Raw genomic sequence first — 27,357 nt, 5'->3', positions numbered from 1 at the left:
CTAGTAGTAATTAACTATTCTAAGCCTCCTTAATTAACCGCCAATTTAAGATTCTAAAAGTGGCATAAATACAGTAAAAAAATATAGATATCAGATACGCGATAGAACTTAGATACGGCACCTAACATAAGCTATGAAATTGGCAAACGACTTAAACCTTCATAGAGGATGAACATGGTTAGACAAAATACACATCTTCATAGACGCCTAGATAAAAATTTTCGCTCCATCAAAAACAAAATGCCTCCAGAAAAACGCAACTTTAACGCTACCCAAATGAAATTGTTTTATTTCTATTAAGCGTGATCTCAGAACAAAACGCCGGAACAATTTCCTCTGAAGTGCTAATTAACTCACCTTGGTACTTGGTTAGACAACGAAGTTTTTAATTGAGTCTAGTCGATCCGCAAACTGGGGTAACTGGGATTGACTTGTTGACTTGTGAATTACTTTATAAGTCTCCTAAGAGTTTGTTAGTAGGAATTTGTATTTGTTAAGCTGTTTTTTGGGTGTTTACTGCATTATTTATGTACAAATTTAGTATTTACGACAAGTATCTAAAAGTTTCAGGCACATTTGCGCAACTAGTCGCTAAACGTCGGGGAGCTTTTCACGCAGTCGTTTAGCCCCATTGGAAGTTATTAATTAACTTGTGTATGTACCTTACTCATATCCATCTCTGATAGCCTTACACTCTTCCTCGTCGGGATTCATTATTTTATAGGAACTCTGGGTGAAGACATTCGACATTCGATCTAGGTTGTATCCTAACATAACTGTTTCAGGGTTTCTGAAATAAAACGCCTCTCAGTTTTTTATCGTAAGTACAATCTGAAGACGGACCGTGTTAATATTTAAAAATAACTATCTAGGTAAGTACTTAGTTATTTTTTCACACATTTCCATTTTGTAACAACGGTTCTTGTTAATACTTGTTCTGTGAGGCAGGACATAAATATGTAGCTTTAACATTGTGATCCACAGGTTAACTTTAAAACGTCCTATGTGATAACAATAACGGAATCCAAGGCCATGTACGACATAGGACATAGCTATTTCCATGCCATTGTTAACATAATACCTATATTTTCTCATACATACTTACATAGCTACATGAGAATATCATAAGATTATGAATGCGTTAGGCACGAAACATTTTAAGATGGATGCCACGAAAAGATTCGAAAAATATAAAATGTTTTTCGGCTTTAGGTACCTATCTAAAAGCTAAAACGGGACCTTATTACTAAAACTCCGCTGTCCGTCTGTCCATCCATCTGCCTCCAGGCCCGAGGCTGTATCTCAAAAGCCGTGATAGCTAGACAGTTGAAATTGACAGACTCGTACTTGGCCGCTTTTTTGGGTTTCGTACCCAAAGGTTAAATCCCTATTGTTTTCGCTCCTCTGTCCGTCCGTCCGTCCGTCTGTCACCAAGCTGTATCTCATCAACCGTGATAGGTAGAGAGCTGAAATTTTCACAGATGATGTATTTTTGTTGCCGCTATAACAACAAATACTGAAAACTTGAATTCAATATTTTGGGTGTTGTATAAATAATGGTACGGAACCAGCCGTGCGCGAGTCCGACTCGCACTTGGCCGGTTTTGATACTTCACATCAATTGTTGGTTTGACTCAGACTTAGCTCGTTTTAGAATTATCAATACCAAGGGCATTGGGGAACTGTATGGAGTAAAACCATGAAATAATACTAAGTATTAATTCAGTACACATTTATTTCTACTTATAATAATGCATCGGTTATTAATATGAAATGTCTACAATGACTGTAAGTGAAGTGTGCGCTTGCAACATTTATTTATACTAAGTTTTGACTATTTTGTTAATGAAGATACTTCATAGTGGTAAATTAGTTAAATATATTTATTGATAGATTCAATGAATATGAATTATCATGATAGATATGGTTCAAAATTTTGTTCTATGAAATTTTTATTTCTACTTAGCTACTTAGAAACACTATAATACACGTAGAAAATGCATAAATTCACTCTTTGCTCGAATTGGGTATCGAAGATATTCTACGGCCGCACTAGCGACCAATAGGCCTTTTGGTTAAAATTGAAATAAATATTTTACAATACAAAGCTGCATAGTATGTACAAAGTTACAAGTTACGTATAGACATAACAAAAAATTACTTTCACAACACCAAAATTACATTTTTAACATAAAACGACGGTTTTAAATTAAATACAGGTATGCATAAAAATTGTTCAGATTGTAAAAGTATAAAAATGAATACACAAAAAATTACATAGTGCGAACACAGAAATAATATGAGATCAGCAAAACTCATTCCCTTATATCCCAAAAGACATTTACAATTCGATATTATATTGATGTCTCATACTAATCCCATCATTTCTAATAACCAAGTACAGTTCCCGCCAAACTTTTTGTCGCCTAGGTACAATAGACTGCACATCAGTGGTAACTGTCATGCACCTTAACTCAATAGTAATAAGTACGATTTTCCTATAAAACTATTACCACTGACCTGAAGTTGACTGTACATTGCGTCGGGATCTGCGCAAAATCCTATTTTTGGATACTTTTGCTCGGAATACGGACCGCCATAGTGCGATAACTATACAAACCATACAGTCAACTGTTTTACAGCAACATACACTCTTTGGTAATCACAATCAGTCTTCACATACATTATCCTTTACATTAAATTTTTTACCTAAACACCATCACAATAAGGTGCATTTTCCTTCAAAAATCAGTCTCAAGCTAATTCCTTTCCATCCTCTTATAATATTTTTCTTCAGTCCTGCTTTATCGAAAGCAAAAGATGACTTTTTAAAATAAAAAATGCACTAATATTCATAGAAAATATTTACAACTAAAAACGTAGGTTTCATTAATTAATATACCCGTAGTAGGTACTATAATGATAGTAGAAAAAATTACATCATTCGAAATTGAGCTTTATAATATTTCTACATAAATCGTCTACTATATCAAAGATATACAGATAGGTAAAATGGACCACGAAAGTCGGTAGTAAGTTTAAATCTTATTGTATATGGCTATAATATTAACAAAGCGACATGTATTAGCTAAACTTTAGCTAAAGTCAGCAACAAAGATTCTAAAATCTCAAATTCAAAGCTCTGTATTTTTTGCATTTTTGTTGCTGACTATATATTATTTTATACTATACCCTATCCACGGAAGCAAGAGCTAAAAGGTAAACAAAGAATGACACTTTCAAGATGGCGGTATAACCCGACCGATGACAAAACGTCACATTTTTGTGTAAAATGTTCGCAGTATCTGTGATTTTGTCATCGGTCGGGTTATACCGCCATCTTGAAAAAGTGTCATTCTTTGTTTACCTTTTAGCTCTTGCTTCCGTGGATAGAGTATAATACCTTCCCTTAAAATTCGGAGTGAAGAGCAACTCCCTCGCATAGTTTTTGGTATTTACTCTTGTGAATAAAATTCAAAATTCGAGAGAAAACTGGGGGTTGTTTGCCACATCAATACAAAGGCTGTGTTCAAACCAAACTGACGGTCAGCCGCGGAATGTGAGCGAACGTTACGCAGTTTATTTTATTTCCCTACATATTCACCTTTCCACGTTAAACTGTAGGACCAGGCTGTCATTAAACATCCTTGGCAGTCGTTACGGGTAGTCAGAAGCCAGTAAGTCTGACACCAGTCTAAGTAAGGGGTAGTGCACATCTAACCGACGATATATTATTACGCTATGCATAGACGCTGACATTCGGCGGCAAGCAGTCAGTTTGAACGCAGCCAAATAAAAGTACTTTTAACTAAGTAAATTAAGTAGGTTTAACGCTGGCATCAGAAACGGATCTTTCTCGAGAAACCTCATACACTCTCGTTAGCTTAGCAATAAGTGGTTCCACGTGAGTTTCAAGCCATTCGTCTCGGCTTCGCTCGCCTGTGATTTGTATGAGACGGTCTGATAGCTCGGTTTTGAGCACTGATAATTCTGTCAGTATTCTGAAAAGAAGAAACAAATTGATTAAATACTAAAAACTGAAAATAACAATGTGAAAGAAGCTCTGCTCAGAAATCACAAGGAAATTATTTATATTAATTGTTCAAAATTCAATAATCTGAAAAGAATCAGATAAACTATGTGATGACAAGTTCCTCTGTGTTTCAATAAGTACGTGAAATCAGTCCAGTCCAGTAACCAGTTGTTATAGATAACCAGAAGCCAGAAAGTCTGATTTAGACTGGTTGTGTTACTAGAGGTTATTGGGTTTCCCGAGTAATTGGATTGAGGAGGTCAGATAGTCGCATCTTATAAAGCACTGGTACACAGCTGCATCCGGTTAGACTAGAAGCCGACCCCCAACATAGTTGGGAAAAGGCTCGAGAGATGATGAGACTATAAACATGGTACTCACTGCTGTGTGGCGACCGCAATGCCTTCCACATGTACTGGAATCGTATACTTGTGTGATATCTGCCACGGATTCAACCAGGTGTTGATTCTGAAATAGGAAATGTTATATAAATTAAGTTTAAACGTTCGCTTTTATTCTATAAAAATGGAATGTTTAATTATACTCTACGGTTCATTTGAATAACAGAAGACATTGGCAGAACAATCATTACTTCGGAGTAATAAAAAAAATCCCTAGTTTGATGTTCCATATACGGACGGCTATCCTATATTAGGTACTATGTGCTCAAACAGTTGACCAAGATCAAGACCGACAAGAAGAGTGAGTGATCTATCAGTTTTAACAAAAAAAATTGTAACATTTAATAGCGCTAAGAACCACTTTTCAAATGGAGCGCAAAGAGAAGTCAACATTGTTAATTCATGAAGTTCAAATAAATCCCATATTTTACACAACAAAAAAATATTCTATAGATCATAAAAAATCTACAGGAAACATGTACTTACAAGTCGCTGTTTAGCAGCGAAAGACATCGTTCCCGGATGAATATAAAGGTGTGCACACACCGCGCCAACTCCTCGCCCGGCCACTCTTCCGGAGGCAGGACTTCATTTAGGATCTTAGCTGTAAACATATACATGCATTTTATAGAAAGAAAGAAGAAAGAAATTTAATAAGTATTTTAAGTCTATACAGGATTGAATTTTAAGCAGTGCGCAAAATAACTGGCGGTTCAGAATCAATAACAGAACATATCTGCATCATTAGAGAGATTATTAACTTCTGGCCACAGGACGTGGTGTTCCGTCGCTTCCGCGGACAAGTGCCACAGGCCCGTAAAGTGACATAGTACATAGTCAAGTGTTCCTAACATTATAATGTAGACTAAAATCAAATCACTCTTTCACTCTAAGGTTGCTTGTAAGAGAACCCGATCCTCTGTTAAGCTCGATGTCTTGCATAAATCTCTCTGTTATTGTATGTACATATACAAAATGTATTTATGTGTGAAATCTATATACCTATATAAAAATGAATTTTGTATAATATACGTATGTTCGTTTGCGATGTATATATCTATGGGCCAATGCAGCATGAAAATAAAGGTATTTCATTATTCCCGTTTTACCCTTTGGGTACGGAACCCTAATATACGTATCTATAAAACTTACTAGCTTCTGCCCGCGATTTCACCCGCGTCCCGGATGGTGACAAAAACTATCATATGTCCTTTTCCCGGGTCTAAACTTCCTCTCCTCAAATTTTAACGTTCAGCCATTCTTTAGTTATAAAATATGTAACTAACACGACTTTCTTTTATAGGTATGTATAGATTTGACTATAAATTGACAAAGTTTGCGCACTGAATAAAATACAATCCTGTATATTGATACATATGTATCATGCATTTGATAAAATAGTCTTGTAATTAAGTATGTACAATATAAATATAAAATATGAAAAATGTACATGCTCAAAATACCTCTCTAAAAGTCTACAACTCTAATACTTCAATGAGTATTTCTAAGCATTTACATATAAAGGAAGAAAAACGATAAGAACAACGCAAACAAATACATAAACTTATAATGCATACAAATTATATCGGGTGTTTCGTACCTAATCACATTACATCCTATCACATATACCTACTTTTTGATTTTTTTACAATACTTTTGCTTAATTCTAAATAAGTGCTGATGCATGTTTTGCCTGTTCTAGGTAAAAACCTCTGTCTCATGCATTCAGGTATTTAAAAAGACATAAATCCGAGAAGGTCAAACGTACCAAAAATTTCTAATTTCAAATACGATAAGGATCTTGAGACTTTCTGCTTTTAATCGTAGTGTCATTTGACGTACAAAATATGTAAATAACATCGAGTAATTGTATCATGCATTACGTAAATAAAAGATATTAATACTAAAAGAAACAAGATCCTATAATTGTCTATAAGCGAAATAAATAATATGTCTATTAATTAACATTAATTAATGCTATTTATCATTCAGCATTACACAAAAAAATCGATTTATTAATACTAAAATTATTTCCGAATACAACATAATTAATCATGCAAAACATTATAACCGATACGCTACTAAATTGAGAGCACATCAAAAACGGCTGAAGCAAAATTGATGCACCTGGATCAAAGTAGTAGGTAAGCACAGAGACGGGCTTCTTTCGAAACAAACGCTTCGTTATGAATCGCGCGTACCCTGTCAGATCAAACAGAGTACAAAGTACTTCGTATTGACATAAATTATACATAATCTATACTAATATCGTAGTAACTATTATATAATCTGTGCTAATATTATAAAACTGGGGCCCGATTCTGCTAAATTAATAATGTCAAAATTGAATCGCAATAGCAGTTTTAACCTTAGATAAGAATAGCAGTTTTAACCCATTCTGCTACTAATATAAGACCAATCAATGACATTCGATTAGTTTGAGATTGGTCTGCCATTTGGTCTATTCGGTAGTTTGCTCTACAATCATATTGCAATCAATGACAGCCGGGACCTACAGTTTAACGTGCTATCCGAAACACAGTCTAAGATATACTTAGAAAGTACATAACAACTTAGAAAAGTGATAAATAAAATATGAAGGTATAATAATAATGATCGAGTGCTTACTGGCGGGCAGGCCGTGCGCGAGGCACAGGATGCGCAGGCAGTTGGCGAGGCACGGCAGCGACACCGGGAACAGCTCGCATAGTGTCGCGTAGTGGTCATATCTGTACACAACAATTATTATTTATACAAAAAAAAACTAGCATAAAACAGTTTATAAACTAAGCTGTAATAGAAATGTAAAAACGAGTTAAAATTGGTTCATCTTATTTAAAAAAATAAGCAAATTATTAGACTTCAATAGACATTGCGCAAGTCGCTGCGCAGAAATATTATTTAGGAGGATTTGGGCCAAAAAGTGTATGTACTTACATAAACACAGACTTTCTGTACAGTTACACACAATATGTGTACAGTTTTCACAATAAATAGATCACAAGCTAATAGAAAATGTTACGACCTACTGAACGTATATAAAAAACATTGACCGTCTTACCACAAAAACTTTTAAACGTCAGTTTATGCCTTGTCTAAAAAAATTTCAAATTATGACGTTGACATATGGTTCATTTTGCAGCCAAAATTTTATTAGACAAGTGTAAAACAGGGTTTAAAGTTTTTGTAGTAAGGCCCTGAAACTTTCCAATTGTTCTAGACATTTTCTGTAATGATTGCAGGTAAAACTTTCGGTAACAACAAGTTAATTCACAATAACATTAAAATTCAATAGAATACCTGGACCATCCAGTAAGTATGATACCCTGGAACTTGATGCGGTCGGCGTAGTCCTTGAACTGATTCGCCCACGCCTCCTGGTTCGTGATGTAGCGAGTCACTGGGGATAGTATCTGGAAATAGGAGTTATGTATAAATATAAAAAAAATGCGAAATACCACTAATCATCACGGAATCGCAGAAATTATATCACCTTGAAATTTTGCAAGGTGTAGACAATTAGATATCCTCTATGAATTGATTTTACGAAACTGCACTCCTATGGTGGTAAAACAGAGTTTGGAAGTTTATATGAAAGGCCTAACGTTGTCAGACAATCTAACGGTGAAACTGCTGACAGAAGCTAGTCGTCCAGGACGATACGCTGACTTTTAAAGTATTTTTATAACTACGGATTGCAATAATAACAATTATTTAACTCAATCGCAGACCACTTCGCGACGTAGCTTTCGCCTAGCGTATGCTGTCGAGTGGTGGAGTAGTACATAATATTTATATGAACATTGTATTACCTGACTGCTACCATTGGCTCCTTTAAACGCAGACCCGCCCCAGAGCTTGGGGAACAGCCTGGCATAAGTGTCCCACAGTTCCTTCTTAATGTTAAACGAGTCACTCGGGTTGTAGTGCCAGAATACCGGCTCCACCAGTTCTCCAAGCGCATATTCTGAAAATTAAAAAGAAAAAATGAGTGAAAATATTGGGGAAAAATATTTTTTATTTAGAGTTATATCAAATATTATAGAATTAATTTTATAGAGGCTATATTACGATATACTTTTAACTGCAAAAAACTTATTTTACCTTTCAGCATCTCCGGGTCCATGGTCCTCATCATATCGTCCCACATAAGCACCTTGATATCAGGTCTCTTCTCTTTGATGTACAAGACTAGATCCTTCACATGGTCCAAGTATAGCGAAGGGTTGCCATACTGGTGGCTCGCGGCTTTCTCCCGACAGGTGGGGCAGAGAGCCCAGTACCATACCTTGAATTGAATAGATAAAGTGAATTTTTATTTCTGTTAGATTTGTAAAGGATTCAAATAGACCGGTAACTTGGATGGACACAGAAAACTTCATCTATATATAAATTAGAAAGAACAAAGAGACAATTTCTAAGAAGACTAGTTTACAAAGAGATTAAATATCTCTTAGAACAAATAACTTAGTACAAAGATTTATTTAGTAAACTTTGTTAGTGTAATAGCAATAGCAAAAAAATACTATGAATTAATAAATATACTGTTTCAGTCCCGTCCAGAGGCAAACTACTACCTAGACAGGGATAAAACTTAACTCAAGTTGTTCTGTCATATTTACTCTTGTATATGTTGTAGCAACAAACATCCATACATAAAAACTTTCAGGTTTGTTAGATCAGCAGGTGAGGAATTTTACACAATAATAAATTGCATTAAAAAATAAAATATGCTTACAATATTTTTTAAATTAGTAGAATATCTAGCAAGCAATAAATTCAGGTTAAAAATAAATTAATTATTTACCTCATCAGCCCCAATATGCAGGTACTTAGCATCGGGCTGCGCCTCCAACACTTGGTCTATGATCTCCCTCACTAACGCTTGAGATTGAGGCTTAGTCGGGCACAGAACTGACGGTGAGCGCTCATTCTCTCTGAGGTCACGGAACGCTTGGTGTTTTAGCACAAACTCCATGTGCCCTATTGTTTGGATTAGTTGGATCTGTAAGTATTTTTATTAGAAATTACTTTAATAAATTTATCATCGCGAATAAGAGACGAAGCAGAAGAGACAATTTCTCACAGAAAATATAATGAAACCAAATAACATAGATCAGATAGGTAACATTTCATTTAAAAACCTGCAGTTTTTTCATTCAAGTGCATCCCATAACATAACAGCCTTAGAAATTGGTCAACATCAAATATAATAAGTACTCATTTGATTGTGGTTCAAGGGGCAAGTAAAACACTGGAGTTAATGTACTGGACATATTTTGAGTAATTTTGCACTCAAGGCAATTTTATTTGGACCAGTGCTGTCTGTTCAGCAGCACCCTGCCCTAATAACTAACAAATTATGTCCCTACAACTACCAAGAGACTCATTATACTTACAGCCTCCATCTCACAATCCCTAGCCATTTGCAGTATCTGCATGACTTCGTCCATGCTGTACATGTTGTCTCCGCCACTGTTGGTGACACTGCCAATATCGGCTAAGTTTCCTGTGTATGGGAATGTGTCCTCCCACTCTAGGAGTATGCCGTCAGCTCCCCATGTTCTCATAAGTACCATCACCTAGAAAAGGAAATATTTGGTTAGTGGGTCATCTTAGTATGAATAAACTTCCCAAGATCCGACTAACTATTGTTGTTTTGTCAGGGACTGAACAATGGTTCACTCAGAATCTATTGATTCTGAGTGAATCAAAAATTCTGGGACCTTACAAGTCTCGTAGTCCAGTAGAGATAAACAAATAAATACTAACAATCTACACCAAAACGCCAAGACTAAAAAAATGCAGGGGCTATGTGAAACAGCTTCAGCATAATCTTTTTTAAGAGAGCTAGTCTATTATGTTTTTTACACTAAATATATTAACATTTAACAATTGATACCTATCTTACCTTCTCCAGATATTCCACTCTCAATGGAGCACCCTTCAAATCCAAATGCACTATTCTAGAACCAACACAAGATTCGTCAGACAGAAAAACACTAAAGATGTTTTATTTTCAAATAACTATGGAATTGAAACCTTATATTATTACTAATAATAACAACGAGCATTAAGCTTAGTAAATATGTTATTTACCTCTTCATTTTGAATTAAATTCTCTTAAATTCGTTATTTTTACAATGAGAATATTAATATTTGTTTGCACTAAGAATTGTTATCATTATACCATTTTTCTGCCTGAATTTACCGTCACACGACACATATATGAATATGGATGGTGAAATGGTTATATTAATATCGTTTAATCACTTAATTTAACGATTAAAATGATACATTTCCGAATAGCGAATATTTTCAATTTTTCACCGTTCAGCAAAGCAATATTATTGATTTTCTTATCTATGACACTGACATGACAGAGACAAAATGACATTTACAAAAAATGTTGTCATATTAGAAATGTTTCTACAATGGAAGGTAAAAATGTTCGAACAAGTGTAATAAGTATAATATTATTGTTACAGGAGGCACCGGGCATGTTTCTTACGAGAAGCTGCAACGTTACATTATTACATTGTGCTCTTCTACGAGACGCGGAGCATATCGCATGCCACTTACTATGTCTTTTACTATAAGGCAGCACTTATAGTCACAACCTCTTCACACTGGCTAATGTGGCCTTCGCAATAATGTACATTTACAATCGATGATTTACAATGACACCTACTACGAAGTTCTTGAAGAAATGTTCCGTATCGAGTACATATGAGTACATAACATGTACATAAGTAAAAGGTAGAATTTGATTAATAGATATGATGGACTGATGGTAGGTGTCATCTATAGGTATACTCAAATGAAAATAAAATCAAACACAACATCAAATAGCAAAGTTAATTTTTTAATAGATCATACATAATAACATACGTAGGAAGTTTACATTCTAAGTAAGTAGACAAAACTTATTACCTAAAATACTTTCAAAATTTTATAATAAAAAATAAATTCATTATTACCTTGATCGGTGTTTCAAAATGGCAAGTATACATTAGACGAAAGTATCAGGCACTCTGTTTATTTAAAAATAACATAATAATCTAAGAAAAACATACGATTCCTTATAAAAAGAAACACTAAAATAACTAGGGTCTTTTGTAAATAACTACGTGTAGGTAGGTATTATCAATTATTTTCTGGGATACAAAATTGTTAGGCATAATATAGTGCCTGCTTAAACTAATTACTACGTAATAAGTGAACTATTTAAAGGCACACACAGTATTTAACCTCTAAAATATAAAGGAATACTATATCTCCCCAGGAGACTTTTTAAAGCAAGGAAATAAATAACATACGATTGAGTACATACTACAATGTTAATATGATTACAATTTCTAGAAAAAAAATCACCACTTCACACTCACTTTTGCTAATTAAAGAAGGTACGATATCAAGGATACCTATTTTATTTAACTACAGTCAAAAAATATGTAGGTATATAATGTATTAAGTTACGTTCACTAGTTTAAGATAGTTGAAATAAATATAATATACTACATAAAATAAAGGCATAAAAGTAAATTAGTTTAAAAACGTACGAATTTTCTCATTTCATATAAATTGTATAATAATCTATATAAAATTATGTATGTAAGTGTACATAAATAACTAAAAATACCTCAATATATTAATAAATTACACAATCAATTATAAATTTTATAAATAATATTATAAAAAAGACGTATAAGCATGTATGTGTACAGGATACCGTTCAAAAAAGGATTAATTATATTTCTAACGCCTAAGTAACACCGAAAAGCTTTTAAAATTATATTTTAGTGGGCAATGATGATCTTCACTCCTGGATCGGGTTCACCAGCGACGTCCTTAGCCAGAGGTGCGTTGCCACAAATACGGAAGTTCTCAGTGTACGGTATTACACCGACTAGGAAGCCAGATATTATGACCCACAAGCCCGCTACGTAGAATGCCGCATCCCAGTGGCCTGTGACGTCTCTTAGGGCACCTGTAATAAGAAACGAACATTTTGCGTTAAATTCTGTTAAACATGAAGCTTAAAGATAAGGTACTTGAGGAGAATCGTTGAAGTAAACATCCTGTATACTTAAAAGCAAGCATTTAACGGGGTAATGCTACAAGTAAGTACCTATTGCAATTCTTATCTGTCAATCGAACTGGGTTAATATTTCAAGTACTTAATCCATGAATAGGTTGAAAACTAAGTGCCTTTGGTCAAGTGTTCCATCGACGATGTGGGTTTAATATCTAAGTACAGCATATCGCAGCCAATCAACCAAAATAATTCCGGAATTCGTATTCCAGCTTTGTAAACATGCAGTTTAATCGATGTTTTGTTAATAGTTTCTATTCAAAGCTCACTTTATGAGTAGGTACTTGACTAGTTCGGTCACTAGTACTACCAATAGCAAAAACATTCTGAAGAGGCCAATGACCATTGCATTTTCAGGATATGTTCCTAACAGCTAACGCAACACGATGTTTCTTTTATGCATTATTTCAGCAGGAAGGAAAACTAGTGAGACATTGACATGAAAAGAGCTATGGTTTATACAAACAACCTTTGTTTTCATAAACACTACAGATTATGGCTAAGTTTACGACTGCTCACACTACATTTTACGATTGTAGTTACCGCAACTGATGCGATAAGAACTACATTATTTATTCTCCCTTAGAAACTTATTGAAACTCTTTACATGCTCACGACACAGTAATTATTAGTAAACATAATAAGCCATGATTATTTTGTACCGCAATATTCAGTGGAATTAGACACGAACGGAACAGTTGTTGATAAATTCAAACCATTTCTGCGAGCCAAGTGTGGTAACTGAACACTGATGTTTGAAAAACAATGAGCTGGTCAATGCATCGATTTGTTACTACGCGAACACCGTTATTGCGAAAACATAAACCTACTATGGATACATGTGTCATGATTTAGGAATCTTTGATCTCTACGCCATATTATCTTCTTTTTCTTCCAACATTTATGAATATTATGTAGTGTATAATGATGAATGTAATACAGCTACTTACCAGCCATAGGCGGTCCAATAAGATGTCCAATGCCCTGGCTCAACAGCACCAATCCGTAAGCCATTGTGAATCGTTCCAAAGCGATCAATTCCACTAAAATACTCGGCGTGTAAGAATAGGAGCTTGAAAACATGAGTCCAAACATAACAGCGTTTAGTGCTAATATGTAGAAACTGTACGGGGCTTCAGGGTCCATCACACGAATTAACACAGGGAACAGGATAATCGTTACGCCACATAATATAAGGCATATTGCATAAGTTTTCGTTACATTCACCCATGGAAGATCTCCCATCCAACCTAGGCCAACCTGAAAACCGACATAACATTTTAAGAACATCATCATAAGGAATCTTCAATTTCGTAAATAATTATAGCGATTTATTTTCCTAGTATTTCTAGCTTTAAATGTGAATACTTACAATACCAATAATAGTAGCAACGCCAAAGACACTCAGCATCCAAGAGCCATGAACTTCGGAGTATCCACTCATAAGCATAAAGTTGGAGATATAGAAGTAAGGCACGATGAACCAGATGAACAGCACGAGGGTCGACAGATTCATCATCAGGAAATGGAACTCGGTGAACATGTTGAAGTCGAATGTTTTGTTGATCGTATCCAGTAAACGTTTGCCCCAGGTCTGAAAATGCAAAAATATACGTTTAAATCAACCTGAAATCACTTTGCCAGCTTCACCAAAAAGCTTTTTGCTAATAAAGTCATGATCAATGATATGAAAAATTACCTTTTCTTCCTCCACGGACCACATCGAATTCCTGTAAATATCAGGGCAAGAAGAAGCTCGCAGTTTGTATTTCGCAATGTTCATCATAGCACCACGATGCATAATAGAATTACGATGTACTCTGATGCCTCTCAAGTAGTGATGATCAGTTACAAATTGCTTCGTCCACCAGTCTTGACGTGGTTGGATCACTGCCGGCTTGTTCTCAGGTATCGGCTGCAATAACTTCTCCCTAACTTGATCTAATTTCGTCTCAAATTCCTTCTTCTTCTCTTTTTTATTCAGTTTCAATTTCATTGACATCTTAATCGGTTTTGTTTTCGAATTCTCTGCTGCCGGCTCTACGTTCAATTTCTGTTCTGAAGAGCTCCTCAATGCGAGTAACGATGGGTAGTTTTGCAATATGATGTTGTAGAGCTTCTTATTGGTTGTCAGTTGATCTAACACTTCTGCAGGCACCTGAAATGTAAAAATATCATTGAGTATATTGCAGTAATTATACAATTCCAAAAGAAAAAAAAACTTGTTTACTGTTAATTTTACCTTTTCACTTTGTCTCAAGAACGTCGGCAGATTGATGACTGAACTGACTTTATGATATTGTGACATATCAGCATTTCTCTTAGTTGCCGCTTCCAAGTCTTCAGCTTCGGCAATAGAAGCCACTAACGTTGTGAGTATATATTCAGGCGTTTCACCACTCTTCATCAATGTCTTCAATTCTTCAGCTCCAGGATACACAGATTCTCCACCTCCAGATTTTGCTGAGATAGACATAGAACTAGATGCTCTCTTCGACTTATTCAATTTTCTCTGTTTCTTCTGCTCTAATATTAACCATTCGGGATCTCTCATAACAGCACCACACACGCACACATTAAGTACAGTACCAGCTAACAGTAATAAAGTTCCTCTCCAGCCAAACTCTTCCAGTAAATAAGTCGTAAGTGGGGAGTAAATGAATGTTCCAAAACCAACTCCACATGATCCTAATCCAACAGCTAAGTTGCGACGTTTCTCAAACCAGTAAGCGATGGATACCACAGCAGTTACGTACAGCAAGCCCGTGCCGAGGCCAGCCATGATACCGTAAGTTACGTACAAAACTTCAACGGAATTACTATACGAAGCAGCTACAAATCCTATCGTTGAAGCTACACCACCAACAATTGTCATACTTCTGCAACCATATCGATCTACCAAAGCACTCATAATAGGTCCAGCTATCAACGGTACCGAGATAAACAGACTTCCAATCAAAGAAGTTTTGGCTTCACTGGTTTCAAAAAAGATGACGAACTTGTCATGCATTAAGCCATAAGAAAAGGCCAATCCATCAGCTACAGTGGCGATGAGGAAGGATGCGGCTACGACTACCCATCCCCAACCACCGTCAGGTATCTGAGGCACTGGATCTTGTGGTGGCTTGCTGGAACAAATACTGTCATTGTCCCCAAGACCAAAGAACTTAACACCTTCATTAGTTGAAACAGCATCATCATCACTCTTCGAATCTTTATGATAACCTACAGAAAGATGGTTATCCTTAGCGTTATCCGTTTTCATAGAATTTACAGTATCTAAATCATCTTTCGGCTTTCCCACATCTCTCACTTCATTTTTATCATCATTCACTCCATCTATATACTTGAAATCATTAGTCCTCTGAAGGAGTGGAGACGTAGTCTTCTCCTCTTCAGACGGTACTTTATGTTCATACTTGCTAGAAGGATCTTTCCCTGGAATTCCATTTGCATGCGCTCTTTGTGATTCCATTAGTCTTTTAGACGATCTCTTCTTAAGTACGGTGCTAAGTACGTACTCTGTTTTCGATAAATCAGTCCTCTAACGGACGTCGTGAACACTACCAGAATTGGATTAACAATCCAATTAGAGAAATCTTCTACGTCGAAGAAATCGTTAGTTCTCTTGACCAATGTCTTAATCTTGGGTCTCTAGCCGAATAGCGGCAAAGTCTCTTCGAGATACAAAGTGTTAGGGCGCAAGGGTTGTAGCTTGTCGAGTACATCAAGGACCGGCTAGTCCTCGATTTCACACTTTTGAAAAATTCACTTTCTATATTGTCACACGTTCGTCCCGAGAACGTCGTGTACCTTCTTGACATTAATTAAAGTTTTGAAACTTGAAATATTTGCAACATTTCAAATTCGTCAGCGACAGGGTTGAATCTGTAACAAAAGAAAAAAAAACATTAATTTGTGAATTATTAGCATCAGAGGAAATTATTTTCCAGAATATGGCAATTAATGGGAGATACTTTTTTAATGATGGTTACATTGGATGACACTATGATAAAAAACTTGGCAACTTTTACAATAATGGGATACTGTCGCCAAAAACACAAACGCTTGAATATGATTCTTTTTGATATTCATAATTGTAAATAAACAAAATTTTACCAACAGCACTTCTGCATAATAAATAACCATTACCTAGATATTAAAATGTAAATTATTCCCAGAATCCGTGCTAAAAAAAGCATTTTGTCACACGAATAAAACTCATTATGTGGACGCACCCACATTACACATTAACCTTAAAAGAAGATTTATTATAATGTATAAAATGTCTGGCTTCGTGTGTATCTAAGTAATGATGCCTACTACCTAGAAATTACAATAAGTAGGTCTACATGGAGGTCGCATGAATATTGAATAAATAGGTACCTACCTAGGAACTTTTTAACCGACATCCCAAAAAGAAGGAGTTTATCCTACAAAAAATCGGTCCGACGGTATCTGGCCTACAAAAAGTCTTAGCACAAAATGCAAAAATTCGTCAATTGACGTTCTCATGATGTAGTAGGTAGGTAGGTGCAGTAGGCCTAAGTAAACTCACATCACATGTAAAGGGATATGAGAAATTGGTAGGTGTATGTCACAAAGCAATTTCCTCATTACTTTAACCTACTTAGCAAATACGGTGCCATTAGTCCGAAGACTATCATGGCATTTAGGTGAATGGCGGCACGACGAAACGTAGGTAGGTACCTAGTTGAAGATACATTATGGAATTGATACTTTTTATTTATATCATAGCAATAAGGTTAAGTACCTATTCGTAAGATAGTATTCCCAAAAATGCATATTGATATACCTAATGGTTAATTGTAAAGTGACATTTGATTTTTCTTTTTTTAGATCCAGCTAATTTAATTTAGGGAACAATTCAGCTTTTTTAATATTTTCGTTGTCTACGAATTTTATTATGTCGTGACGTATTAAATTATCTCGTATATAATTAATTAATTATTAGTTGCATACAGACAGAGATCAATTGCTTTTAATTTTTAATAGTCAAAGTGTAAATTCAGATGTCATTTCCAGAACAAATTCTCAACCATCATTGAATGTCACCAAGCCAGACAGACAAACGTTATCAACTGAGTCACGCGTCACCGATGTTTGCAGTTCATACAACTATCATTATCAGGCCAGATAACGATAGCTCCCTGTGTACTTAACATTCAGGCTAAACTTCACCAACAACATAAACGATCCGTTTCCTTAAAAAAAACTGTTCATGAGCTGTTCACTTAAAAAATTGAACGCGAAAATTCACAATGAATAAACAGTTGTTTGAAAACTGTAGGCTCTCATTTAACATCCTTGGCAGTCGTTACGGACAGTCAAAAGCCAGTAAGTGTGACACCTGTCGTACCAAGAGGTATTGGGTTGCGCGGGTAACTGGGCTCAGGAGGTCAGATAGGCAGTCGCTTCTTGTAAAGCACTGGTACTCAGCTGCTCAGCTTAGTTGGAAAAAGCTCAGGCGATTTTCAGTTGTTTGAAAACTGACGTTTATGTTGTCGGTGCACTTCGGCGTAAGTAGTTCTGTAGTGTTGCTGTTTGCCTTCATCATGTCGATAATGTTCTACTATCTGCTTTAGACAGCTGTTTTAGTTGTTAGGCTGTAAAACATTTAAACATGGGCTTTTCTGAGATATTGCGCCAGTATTTCCTCATAAGAATGTAGATTTTGAGTTCCTTTAATAGTGAAGCCTGCAAAAGGAAAGGAACTGAAATTGCTGCTGGAAAGATATTCTCGGTATCACAGTACCAGGGCTACATAATCTGTAGTAGCCACAGCTCTTGCCACTTGAACAATCAGAACATAAGTATGGAGTGCACTACAAAACGAGCATACCAAATCAAATGAACCAAAAGGGCCATGTTGTTAGTAAAAACCTTACAAAAAAAACCTCACAAATAAATGGCAAAAGAGGACTATACTCTGGATCACGCGACCCTTCCCTTGAGGACGTGTGCTAATTAGGCCAGTTGACCAGATTGATGGATCGCCCTTGAGGCGAAACCGTTGAATGGATACGTTATGGGGAACTGTCACGAAATTGACGGTTTATGTAGACGTCTTTTTGTCTCGGTTCCATCCGCTTCTCTATTCTGTTCATCATCATGCGTTCTTTCTAACTTTTTCAAAAAAATATTTTTTGCTTATTAAACACTCGAGACCACACCGCAACTGCCGATATAGAATTACCAATATACCTATGTTAGTACTTGAATTCAACCTTACAATGCTCGCATAGTGATCTTGCTCCAATACAGATCCTGAGAGATTCATTATCTATAGAGATCAGTAAGCTCATTGATTTTTACAATAGGTAGGTACTTAGGAGCGGATATCATAATAAAGAACTTAATCTGCGCAGCATGCATATAATTTAACCGATCAATTATTGTTACGCAAATATGTTAAAGGAATTGTAATTTCAACAAAACTTGTTAGTATTATCAGGCCTCTGTCACTCGACGTACTTGCGCGCGATAAATGCCTACCGCTCGCTGGGTTACCGGTAGCCCCACGCGGCACAGGGCTTTCGACAGCCGCTCGCGACGCGCGCGTTTTATGTTTATTATTTTTATTTGTGAACATTATTGTCTATGTTTTATTTGGTTTTTAAAATGATCTAATAAACTGAAGAACTATTTTGATTTGTGTAGGTGTATATGTGACTATTTTAGGAAAATATAAAGGTTTCCTATTATATATGTATAGGCATTTAGAAATATTTTATACCTATGTATGAATATACCTATGTATGAATATACATAGGTATCTATTTTTTTAAGTAAAAATACTTATCTTCTTTGTAATTTTTAAAATAAGCGACTTACTTTAGATACTTAAATTATAGATACTTATACCTTATACTTAGTTGTACATGCAATGATTACCGAGTTTTGTAGCTAAAAATATTTCGAGTATAAGTAGGTATAGTTCTCGTCCAACTAAATGGTGGCTTGGATGGAACATTGCATATATCGCTGCGCAGAAACCAATTTTGGGTAAGTGGGGATGTATCAGCGGTCAGCGGTGTTGTGCCAGGGGTAATAGGTAAGTATAGAATACTTGCGTGTTCTGTGCTCGAAAAGTAGTTGGGCACCTCCATTGATTCGGGAAGTCAGTTACAAATAAGCGTAACTTTGTTCCCTATTTAATTGTAAGAGGCAACCCTACGCTCGCTGTCGGCACGGTCGCGGTCACTGAACTGTGCGCTATCGCATTGAAATAACAATCGAGCGCTGGAGTTTTTAAGGTTCATTTTCTAACGCAGCTATGGTATTTGTAGGTAGTTTGGGAACTTGTAGGTGCTTATAACAGTAGGTATGGACTTTTTTGTATGGAGTGATTTATCTGTTACGTAGTAACTATTATATAATCTGTGGTATTATTATGTAAACTGTGCGTATCCTGTACATGCCGAACTAATTTATCGACAGAATGTTTTGAATCCGTAAGTTGTTCAATCAGTTCGTGATCAAAAGTCAAATGTATGTCAGGTTTCCAGAGATGCGTGTTATAATACTTGTGTGTCCATGTCCTCATAATTTATTTAAAGCTCTAGGTAACAGCTACTTCCCAATTTTAGCTATAAGATTTTATTACCAACATCTGCCTATATTGAAAATATACAAAATTTTTCACTCATCACTCCTTTCTGTTTAGACTGTACTTAGGTACTTGTGTATGTTCAATGTTTTACGATAAAACGCCTGCACATAAATTAATTCCCAGGTCAGACTTGATACAGCATACAAGAGTACAACATGTACAATGTTCAATAACAATAATTCATTAAGAGATATACTAACAGTTAGTATGTTTCCACTACAATTACCTACAACAGTTTCAATGAATAAAAATGCAATTTTAATAAATCATTCATATTTTATTCTTGCACAAGAACTCAAAAACTAGTACCTAGCTATAGTATAGACCTAATATCAATAACTCTAGGTTAAATTTTACTACCTCACTCAGGCTTGGTTAAACTCTATAAAACAATATCATGTAACTTTACATCTTTTCCATTAAAGATATTTTGCGTACATAAAAGCCCATTTTCCACTAATTAATTTTAATTACCTATGAAAGCAGAAAGTGTTACAAAAGACAGTTGACAGTCGGCCTCGGAGGTCAAGGTGAATCGATTCATTAGTGACAAGATTCGACCTTGATTTCGCGATTCCCAAAATAAACTTAGCTGGCATTCCGTATCTATCTACTTAATCTAATTAAGACCCGATACAAATAAGTAGGTGTTTTTTACTACCTATTAGTATTTTTACTACCTACCTACGGTGTTTTTTTCCAACAATATAATATTTTTTCTAATATTTTTAAGTCAGGTGAATGGAGTTTTTGTTATGCAGTGCTACGTATAAATACCTTTATTTTTATGGTATAAAATTATGAAAATATTGTTGTCAAAGTGGCGTAGGTAGAGAACATGAAGTGTTGCCACGACAACACTGCAAGGTAAATAATACGTTTTGAAGTGTCTTCAATTGTTTTCCATTAATCGATTTCACGAGAAATGAAATCGTCAATGTAATCAATCGTTTGAATTCTTCGAACTGCGCGGACGCACGTCATCAATCAATGCTCCTTATGGAAAAGCTTGCCAATTAAATGCAGTTGCACCGTCAATGGTATCGAAGAATCGATTCTAGTGAAGAAAAACCTATAGGTATATATGTTTAAATTAAGATATAGGTACCTAATAAGTATCCGTATCAGGTTAGCTTAAACTTTAGAGCATGGCAACATAAAAAAATGTATTAAAAGAAGTGAAAAAAATATTATTGTAATTGACAAATATTTCTTAGTTCTGTCACAGTTTTGCTTCTAACACAAAACTTTTCCATTACAAAATAATAAAATTCATAACAAGCTCACGGAAAAATAAATCATTGGCGCACCTAAATACATATTTTTCAACAAAACTTTTTTGACCAACCTCTATCAATCTCGTAAAAACTACAATATACAAATGTGTTTTAAAAACAGATCTACATCCGTCCATTTTTTTTTAATAACGTAAGACAAATCAAAAATATAAATCATCCTCCTAGCCTTTTTCCCAAACTATGTTGGGGTCGGCTTCCAGTCTAACCGGATTTAGCTGAGTACCAGTGCTTTACAAGAAGCGACTGCCTATCTGACCTTCTCAACCCAGTTACCCGGGCAACCCGATACCCCTTGGTTAGACTGGTGTCAGACTTACTGGCTTCTGACTACCCGTAACGACTGTCAAGGATGTTCAATGACAGCCGGGACCTACAGTTTAACGTGCCATCCGAAACACAGTCATTGGTGTCTAAGATATACTTAGAAAGTACATACAAACTTAGAAAAGTTGCATTGGTACTTGCCTGACCTGGAATCGAACCCGCGCCCTCATACTCCAGAGGTTGATTCTTTGCCCACCAGGCCACCACGACTATTCAAAAATCAAAAATATAAATATGAATAAAAAAATGTGAGTAAGGTAAACGCGGGTGAAGTCGTCATGACCCAATAGTCGTCAATTAATCTTAAAACTTTTATTATTATTTTCTACTGAACTTAAAATGGGCCGGTTTATATATCAACATATTCTTGATAATATATTGCACAATTGAAATAACAATACGGGGTTTTAACAGTCACGGCTTCTAAGATATGTTATTTTAAACGTGTGTGCCCTAACAAAATCGTTTTTTCGTGAAGTTCAGCTGTCAAAAGTGAAACTCAGCACGTGGTTTTGTCTTTTGATTTACATAACTCCAGTGGGGTCTGTGGTATGTTTTTTTGTTTAATTAGATAGTTAAGTTTATTTGCTAGCGATGTATTATGCAATTTGGAATACTTTTAACATAGAAGATATATTTTTTTAATGTGACATCTATTGGTACTTCAAAACTCCCATTTGACCCAAAACCCGTCAATTTTACAATTATTATGACGACTACTGGGACATGCTCAAAAGTTACACCTAAACTCGTCATAATGAGGATATTTTGTGTTTTACAGTACAAAATGCGAATAAATAGCTAATATCGGGACTTTTACAAAATTGATAACTGTCTGGAACAAACATATTTAAGGTTAAGACTACATTTGTTCATAAAACTGGGTTTCTTTTAAGCTTTTTCTTAGGGGTAAATTTTACTCTGCTGGTTCTAGATGCACGTACACAGTCATGTCATTCGATTAAATTAATATGTTTCTTAATGGTTAAATCCCCTGTTTTCTATAAGTATGCACTTTCTACGAGTGTTTTTTCAGGTATATATTGGCCGCTGTAGGCCTCCGCCATTTGATTAAGATCTACCGCTTTGGGTACAAGTAGGTCTAGCACTAGCCTTTGTTTCTATTGCGCTTGGATTACAATTTATGGCAAACAAAAATTGTCTGTTCTTACACTATGCTTTTTGTTCGAAATAACTGCATTTCGTCACGCGTATTGTACCGCGTCTTCCTAACGTGCCTTAATAGCGCCTGTATAAATATGTCATTCAACTAGTTTTGACGCAAAAATATTAAAATCAGTTTTAAAACTAAGATGACATAGCTTCCATCGCTGTCACTTCTTTGCTTGTCGTATTCGATATTGATGGGTAAAGAGTAATCTTAAGTAAGATTTTTTTATTTAAAATTGTCTGTATTTAGTGATTGCATGATCGTAATTTTAATAGCAGATCTGAAAGAAACTACAAGCAAGAGGGCCTTTTAAAAGTCATAAAAGCTGTAAATCAAGGGCCCACACACAACACAATTGGTGACACAAAACCGACGATTATCCCTGTATATATACTACTAGCTGTTGCCCGCGACTTCGTCTGCGTGGGCAATATAGAATTTCCAATTTAGTTTATTTAATCGTTCATTGCTCAACCCCCGTAGGCGATAGCGTGATAATATATACCCTATGTGTTGAAGCGGCCCCCAGGTAATAGTCATGCAAAATTTGACTTAAATCCATGCAGTACTTTTTGAGTTTATCCGGGACAAACATACAGACAAACAGATAAACAGACATACAGACAAAAATTCTAAAAACTACATATTTGGGTTCAGAATCGATTATAGATCACCTCCCAAGTATTCTTTAAAAAAAATATTCAATGTACAGTTTTGACTTTCCTATCATTTTATTATATGTATAGATAGGACAATCTCCGGTTCTGTGCTAAAGTATTGCTAACTATGGAGGAAAACTACTTGGGCTATTGCGTTGCGAGGGATGTTAGTGGATTAGGATATAGGAAACTAAAGGAACTATGGCACCTGGAAAAAAAGTCGTGGTGGCCCGGTGGGCCAAGAATCAACCTCTCAAGTATGAGGGCGCGGGTTCGATTCCAGGTTAGGCAAGTACCAACGCACTTTTCTAAGTTTGTATGTACTTTCTAAGTATATCCTGCAATGACACCAATGACTGTTGCAATGGCACGTTAAACTGTAGATCCCGGCTATTCTTGAACATCCTTGGCAGTCGTTACAGTTCAAAAGCCAGTAAGTCTCACACCAGTCTAACCAAGGGGTATTGGGTTGCCTAGGTAACTGGGTTGAGGAGGTCAGATAGGCAGTTGTAAAGTACTGGTACTCGGCTGAATCCGGTTAGAATGGAAGCCGACCCCAACATAGTTGTGAAAAAAGGCTCGGAGGATGATGATGATGAGGAACTATGGCACCTGCAAATGACAATGTATAAAATACATGTTAAAATGGCAGGTGGAGACTCGCCACCTCACTTACTGGGCCCCCGGGAATCAGTTGCTAAATCGCAACAAGAGGGCAACAGGTATATGAGCGGCTGAAGGGTGAGGCTACCTCGGCGGACTTTAAACGCAGATCACGCGCTCCCTGTGGGTCCAGCATCATCGGCCCACTCGCCACTTACCACGAGGCACCTACCCTCCCAGCAGGGCTGCTAACCCTGCTCTAGCGACTGCACTCTGGTCGGCCAATGAAGGCAAGCCAAGAGGCGGGAGACCTTCACTCCGGCAGGCCGGAGATGGGGGACGGTATACTCTCTCCGGAGCACTCGGATATATAGCCCTGCGGGGTCGCTACTACCCGTCATCCACCTCAGATGCCCTTATTAGATATTATTATTATTGGGTTTGAACGGTTAGTTGTACCTAATCGTATTTTATTTTTCGATTGATACCTTTAAGACAGTAGACAGTTTAAACTGTCTAAAGAGATTTTTGCAAATGGTACTTAGCATGCGCTAAGCAGTTCAGAAGTTTTGATGAATGACAACCTTACCTACATATCTATGAATGTTAGTCATTATTTCGCGGAAAGCTATATAAATGAATGTGGCTTTTATTTTTTGTGAATACTAATTATTTTATTTTACAATTTAAATATTTTAAAAGTAATTATTTTACTCGTGCTACATATGCAGATTAAAAATATAACATACTAGCTTCTGCCAGCGGTTTCACCCGCATCCCGTGGGAACTACTTCCCGTACCGATAAAAAGTAGCATATAGCCTTTCTCGATAAATGGGCTATCTAACACTGAAAGAAATTTTCAAATCGGACCAGTAGTTCCTGAGATTAGCGCGTTCAAACAAACAAACAAACTCTTCAGCTTTATAATATTAAGTATAGATATTTTATAGTCTGGTTTTTACATTTCCAAGCGTTTGATAGATAGGAATATAAATTAAAATGCAACCATATATCTGTTTTATTGAATACCTGCTCTTCTAACAGATTATGACCTGCTATTCTAAATAGGAATTTGGTTTTTTATCTATCTACCTACCTAATTTTTCAAAAGCACAAGTATGCTTAACAAATTCAAGCACAAAAAAAATGTACATAACTTGAACCTTATGTTCAAGAGCAGAGAGTTTACATTAGCATTAAAAGTTGACGAGTACTGGGATAATTTGACGAGTATCCGTGCAAATCAGACGACTATTGGTACAAATCGCCCTTTTTTTACTTTTGCCTTAATAAGTATATAAACCCATCAAAATGATTAAAAAAACATTAGTTAATTAGAATAATGAATAAATACTCTATCACGTCATGCAAAAATTTTCATTTTCTATTGATTATTTTTCCGACCCAAATATCGACCAATAGAATTGCACCATTCGACGTCACGTGGTACAACCTACATGGTATTATACTGATAATTTTTTGAATATTTTCTCTGGTCGTTGCTATGTCAAACTGACAGGTTGTGGCCGACATTTGGGACGGAAAAATAATCCCCCGAATACCACACGAGCTTCAAAATTCTCTGGCATTTCCCTCAAGGTTCCCTGCAAACAAATGAAGGAGTCAAGTTTTTCAGGTTAAAAAATCACGAGCGCGAAGCGCGAGTGATTTTTCCTGGAAAACTTGACGACTAACCTATCGGGAAATACCCGATAATTTTGAAGCTCTTGTGGTATTATAAGTGAATATTTAACACACAGTAGCGCTTCAAAGTCAGTGATTCCCGAAATCCGACGACTATTGGTACGTTTACCTTAATTGGCTGCGTTCCAGAATAAAGAAAAAATGTCTTGCGCTCGAGGAGAAACAGCTCATATTCTTTCAATAACTATAATCTTTTTGTTAATTAATGTTCTCTACTAAGCCTAAGCGGCCCATTTTTTCAACTACACTACATAATTCATAAATTATTTTTTTAATAATTAAAACGCATCCTATTTTTATGGTATTTTAAATCGATTCATTATTTAAAGCAGCTTTGCGTAAAAATATTACAACCAGTTCTGTATAGCTATTAATAAACAGTAGCTAAAGTTTCTTCAATTACTATATATCTTCCCCACACAGACATTTTTATTGAAACACATATCCTTCACAAAGCTATCCATATATCTCTGTTTAGTACCCACGATGCACCAACATGCAACCAGCGTGCAAATCGTCTCGTCAGTCTGTCGCCGTGCAGTTTCCCATGGGAAGGAGTACCGGGTTTATCCCCGATCACTGATACATATCTCACTCAGGACATTTGCATGAAGACAGACTGGCTTTTAACTCTAGGAATTGATAGACTGGATACATATTTATGGGGCTATTTATGGAGCTTTAGTTTCTCGTTTAAAATCGTATGGTCTCTTTATTTGTCTTGGGAACTCAGCTAATCTTAAAGTCCAATTATTTACTTAAATTAGCACTTACACAATTAATGAGAATGTTAAGTTTTACTTATGGCTTGACGCTCAAGTGGTGACTTTCATAATATGACCATCTTTCATACCTTCTAGTAATGGCGACGATAAAATCTTTTAGGATGGGCAAATGTTTATTCCTTTTTATTGAGACAAGGATTTTGCAACAAACAAAACAACATAAGTACTATTTGTTTATTTTAGTATAATTATTTGTAGGAACAAGGTACAAGTCTGCCGTCAACATTATGGTAATCAATGAGATCGTTAAAGTGGCAACACTGACGTCACAGAAGGACAATAGGGTGACTGCATCACTCGATATAGGCACAAAATACATAGGTACAGAAGTCAATCTACATACAAAGCGCGTTCGAGTCACGCAGACATAGGTGTCTATGTGTGCGTGTTCACAGACGCGCTGTCTCAAAACAACTCAAAACAGTGCGAGCGCGGCTGCCGCTTTCTTGAGATACGCGCGTCACTCACAAGGTATATAAATGTGCACGCGTTATGATACCTACCTAACTGTAATTTGACTGTAATATTTTTAATTTTAATAACAAAAGAAAAAGTAATAATGGAGCAACAAAAAAGTCGTATTATAATTGTTCAGTGGACGGTTGTTTTTATACAACAATAAACAGTGAATTGTCGTTTTTTTAGCCTG

General features: G+C 35.9%; 2 protein-coding genes across 4 annotated transcripts in view; both read right to left on the bottom strand.

Annotated features, from left to right (window-relative positions):
• Positions 1 to 3,469: 3,469 nt before the first annotated feature.
• LOC110376509 (hexosaminidase D) lies at positions 3,470 to 10,812 on the bottom strand. Of its 2 annotated transcripts, XM_064042590.1 has the most exons (12): positions 10,534 to 10,812; positions 10,346 to 10,400; positions 9,834 to 10,016; positions 9,242 to 9,439; positions 8,539 to 8,722; positions 8,247 to 8,401; positions 7,735 to 7,847; positions 7,063 to 7,163; positions 6,562 to 6,636; positions 4,921 to 5,038; positions 4,415 to 4,501; positions 3,470 to 4,001 (listed from the first exon to the last, which is right to left on the bottom strand). In XM_064042590.1, the coding sequence occupies exons 1-12, from the start codon at positions 10,539 to 10,541 to the stop codon at positions 3,818 to 3,820; spliced, it is 1,461 nt and encodes a 486-aa protein (XP_063898660.1). In that variant the 5' UTR covers positions 10,542 to 10,812; the 3' UTR covers positions 3,470 to 3,817. The 2 variants fall into 2 exon arrangements, with proteins under 2 accessions (XP_063898660.1, XP_063898665.1); XM_064042595.1 differs by lacking the exon at positions 6,562 to 6,636 and having other exon boundaries at positions 3,471 to 4,001; positions 10,534 to 10,809.
• Positions 10,813 to 11,278: 466 nt separating this feature from the next.
• Positions 11,279 to 27,357, bottom strand: part of LOC110376508 (monocarboxylate transporter 14) — a 51,668-nt gene continuing 35,589 nt past the window's right edge. For both annotated transcript variants that reach the window (XM_064042572.1, XM_064042581.1), the window contains exons 3-7: positions 14,772 to 16,417; positions 14,229 to 14,687; positions 13,902 to 14,123; positions 13,480 to 13,789; positions 11,279 to 12,424 (exon numbers count right to left, since the gene is read on the bottom strand). In XM_064042572.1, coding sequence (XP_063898642.1) covers positions 12,234 to 12,424; positions 13,480 to 13,789; positions 13,902 to 14,123; positions 14,229 to 14,687; positions 14,772 to 16,004 — 2,415 coding nt within the window. In that variant the 5' untranslated portion in view covers positions 16,005 to 16,417 and the 3' untranslated portion in view covers positions 11,279 to 12,233. The remainder of the gene's footprint in view (positions 12,425 to 13,479; positions 13,790 to 13,901; positions 14,124 to 14,228; positions 14,688 to 14,771; positions 16,418 to 27,357) is intronic.

This window comes from Helicoverpa armigera, chromosome 2 (assembly GCF_030705265.1).
Source record: "Helicoverpa armigera isolate CAAS_96S chromosome 2, ASM3070526v1, whole genome shotgun sequence".
Taxonomy (NCBI): domain Eukaryota; kingdom Metazoa; phylum Arthropoda; class Insecta; order Lepidoptera; family Noctuidae; genus Helicoverpa; species Helicoverpa armigera.
This window is presented reverse-complemented; position numbering and strand designations above follow the sequence as displayed.